The 2,784-nt window shown below is 65.5% G+C and overlaps 1 protein-coding gene across 1 annotated transcript in view; it reads right to left on the reverse strand.

Moving 5' to 3' along the window:
* EMIHUDRAFT_450840 (putative glycerol-3-phosphate dehydrogenase) overlaps positions 1 to 2,766 on the reverse strand; it is a gene marked incomplete at its 5' end in the record, with an annotated part of 6,328 nt that extends 3,562 nt beyond the window's left edge. Inside the window, 6 exons of the mRNA XM_005774165.1 lie at positions 651 to 735; positions 830 to 882; positions 1,482 to 1,617; positions 2,120 to 2,227; positions 2,298 to 2,498; positions 2,659 to 2,766. Of these exons, the coding sequence (XP_005774222.1) occupies positions 651 to 735; positions 830 to 882; positions 1,482 to 1,617; positions 2,120 to 2,227; positions 2,298 to 2,498; positions 2,659 to 2,766 (691 nt within the window). The remainder of the gene's footprint in view (positions 1 to 650; positions 736 to 829; positions 883 to 1,481; positions 1,618 to 2,119; positions 2,228 to 2,297; positions 2,499 to 2,658) is intronic.
* Between the last annotated feature and the right edge of the window lie 18 nt (positions 2,767 to 2,784).

The following is a 2,784-nucleotide window of genomic DNA, read 5'->3' on the forward strand; positions in this document are numbered from 1 at the left end:
GGGGAGGGATGGGGAGGGATGGGGAGGGATGGGGAGCGAGGGGGGGGGGGGGGGGGGGGAGGCATGGGGGCGGGGAGGGGCAGGCGCCTTGTCGGCCCCCGGGTCGTCCATGCGCCGAACAGAGTCGAGGAAGGGGCCGGTGGCGAGGACGATCGCCTTTGCCTTCACCACGAACTGCTCGCCTAACCTCGGGCGAGCCTCGGCTGAGCCTCGGCTGAAGCTTGGCTGCACCTCGGCTGCACTTCGATCGCCTCTCGGCTGAACCTCGGCTGCACCTCGGCCGCCTCTCGGCTGCACCTCGGCCGCCTCTCGGCTGTCTCTCGGCCGCCTCTCGGCTGTCTCTCGGCTGTCTCTCGGCCGCCTCTCGGCTCTCTCTCGGCTCTCTCTCGGCCGCCTCTCGGCTCTCTCTCGGCTCTCTCTCGGCTCTCTCTCGGCTGCCTCTCGGCTCTCTCTCGGCCGCCTCTCGGCTGCCTCTCGGCTGCCTCTCGGCTGCCTCTCGGCTGCCTCTCGGCTCTCTCTCGGCTGCCTCTCGGCTGCCTCTCGGCTGCCTCTCGGCTGCCTCTCGGCTGTCTCTCGGCGGTCTCTCGGCTCTCTCTCACCCGTCAGCTTGTCAACACACGTCACGCCGGTCGCCGTCGCGCCGTCCGGACCGCCGTGCACGAACCCTAAAAAAGAAAACACACACGCGTCAAAGAAGGCAAACCGAGGGGCGCCGCGTGCCGCCGTGCACGACTCCTAAAAAGGGAAAACAACACGCCCCCCGTGAAAAAGAAAGAAAGGCGCCGGCGGCGCCGCAGTGCCGCCGGTGCGCGGCGCCCGTCATCTCGACATAGTTTGCAATTGTCGCGCCCTTCATCGCCGCGGTGAGCGCGATGGCGGTGCCTGTTCACAGCCGAAGGTGTGAAGAGACGCTGTCCACAGCTTCATCGCCGCGGTGAGCGCGATGGCGGTGCCTGTTCACAGCCGAAGGTGTGAAGAGACGCTGTTCACAGCTTCATCGCCGCGGTGAGCGCGATGGCGGTGCCGGTGCGGGCGTCGTTGTGCATCGCCTCGCAGTAGACCGCAGAGTAGAGCGGCGCCTAGTCTCGGCCGATCTCGGCCGATCTCGGGTGATCTCGGCCCATCTCGGCCGATCTCGGTGATCTCGGGCGATCTCGGGTGATCTCGGGTGATCTCGGGTGATCTAGGGTGATCTCGGGCGATCTCGGGTCATCTCGGCCCATCTCGGGTCATCTCGGGCGATCTCGGGCCATCTCGGGCGATCTCGGGCCATCTCGGGTGATCTCGGCCGATCTCGGCCGATCGGGGCCTCGAGCTGCGGGAAGTTCTTCTTTGTCTCGCGCGCAGACATGACGTAGGCGGGCGGCGCCTGTTCACAGCAGGCGGTGTGAAGAGACGCTGTTCACAGCCCGACGGCGCAGACATGACGCGGGCGGGCGGCGCGTTGAAGCCTACGGACATGTCTCGGACATGTCTCGGACATGTCTCGGACATGACGCGGGCGGGCGGCGCGGTGATGCCGGCGAGCATGTCGTAGAAGACAAAGGCGGGGTAGGCGAGGATAGGAAGGATGGAGTAGAAGGGGTGGTTGAAGTACGGCGGCCACTGGACCAGCGTCTTGAAGGGCACGGCCTAGGGTGAGGGGGTGAGGGTGAGGGTGAGGGTGAGGGTGAGGGTGAGGGTGAGGGTGAGGGTGAGGGTGAGGGTGAGGGTGAGGGTGAGGGTGAGGGTGAGGGTGAGGGTGAGGGTGAGGGTGAGGGTGAGGGTGAGGGTGAGGGTGAGGGTGAGGGTGAGGGTGAGGGTGAGGGTGAGGGTGAGGGTGAGGGTGAGGGTGAGGGTGAGGGTGAGGGTGAGGGTGAGGGTTAGGGTTGGGGCCTGCGGTACTCGACGAGGTCGACATAATACTCATAACAGTCCTGGGAGTCATAGTCGTGGGAATCCCATCCCTCCTCGAAGAGGCGGACGTGAGATCCTCGCCATCAGGGTGACACTAGTCATGATCTGAATCATAGGAAGAGGAGTCATGAGAAGAAGAAGACTGCACGCGGCAGACTCGAGGAGGTGGAAGTACTAGTCATACTCCTCATCGTAGTACTCGCAACAGTACTGCCTGCGGCACGTACTCGACGAGATGCGGCTGCTGCCCCGCGAGCCACGACCGCTCCTGGCAGCACTCGTACACCATCAGGAACTCGGAGATGAACTTCTGCAGCGACGAGACGGGCGCCTAGGAAGGTTCAGAGAAGGTTCAGGGAAGGCTCCCGGAACTCGGAGAGGAGCTTCTGCAGCGACGAGACGGGCGCCGTGAGCGTCTTGCGGTCCAGCAGCTCGGCGAACGCCACCTGCCAGTGCTCTCCCGCTGTGAGGTTGTGCGAGCTCGGTGTCCTGGCATTGCCAACACACCGGCCTAAGACCTGGAGGTACTTGAAGCCGCCCCAGATCAGCTTTGAGCTGCGGCTCGACGTCTCGTTCGCAAAGTCGCCCCGCTCGACGCACGCCTAGGAAGCTTCAGAGAAGGTTCAGGGAAGGTTCAGTCGCCCCGCTCGACGCACGCCTGGCAGGGAGTGCGGCTGTGGATGTGGGCAGTGGCGGCTGTGGCGGGTAGCGTGGCAGCAGTGTCGAGCGCGAATCCAGCCCCTCACGGCGGCATCCCCTCACCGTCTTGAGGCCGCGCGTTGCCGCATCGAGCGCAGCGCCGGCGCCGGTGCAGCCCGCGCCGACGATCAGGACGTCAAACTCCTCGCCCGACTTGAGCGCCGCCACCATCTCACTCCGTTTCCGGAG

This window comes from Emiliania huxleyi (assembly GCF_000372725.1).
Source record: "Emiliania huxleyi CCMP1516 unplaced genomic scaffold EMIHUscaffold_32, whole genome shotgun sequence".
NCBI classification, from domain to species: domain Eukaryota; phylum Haptophyta; order Isochrysidales; family Noelaerhabdaceae; genus Emiliania; species Emiliania huxleyi.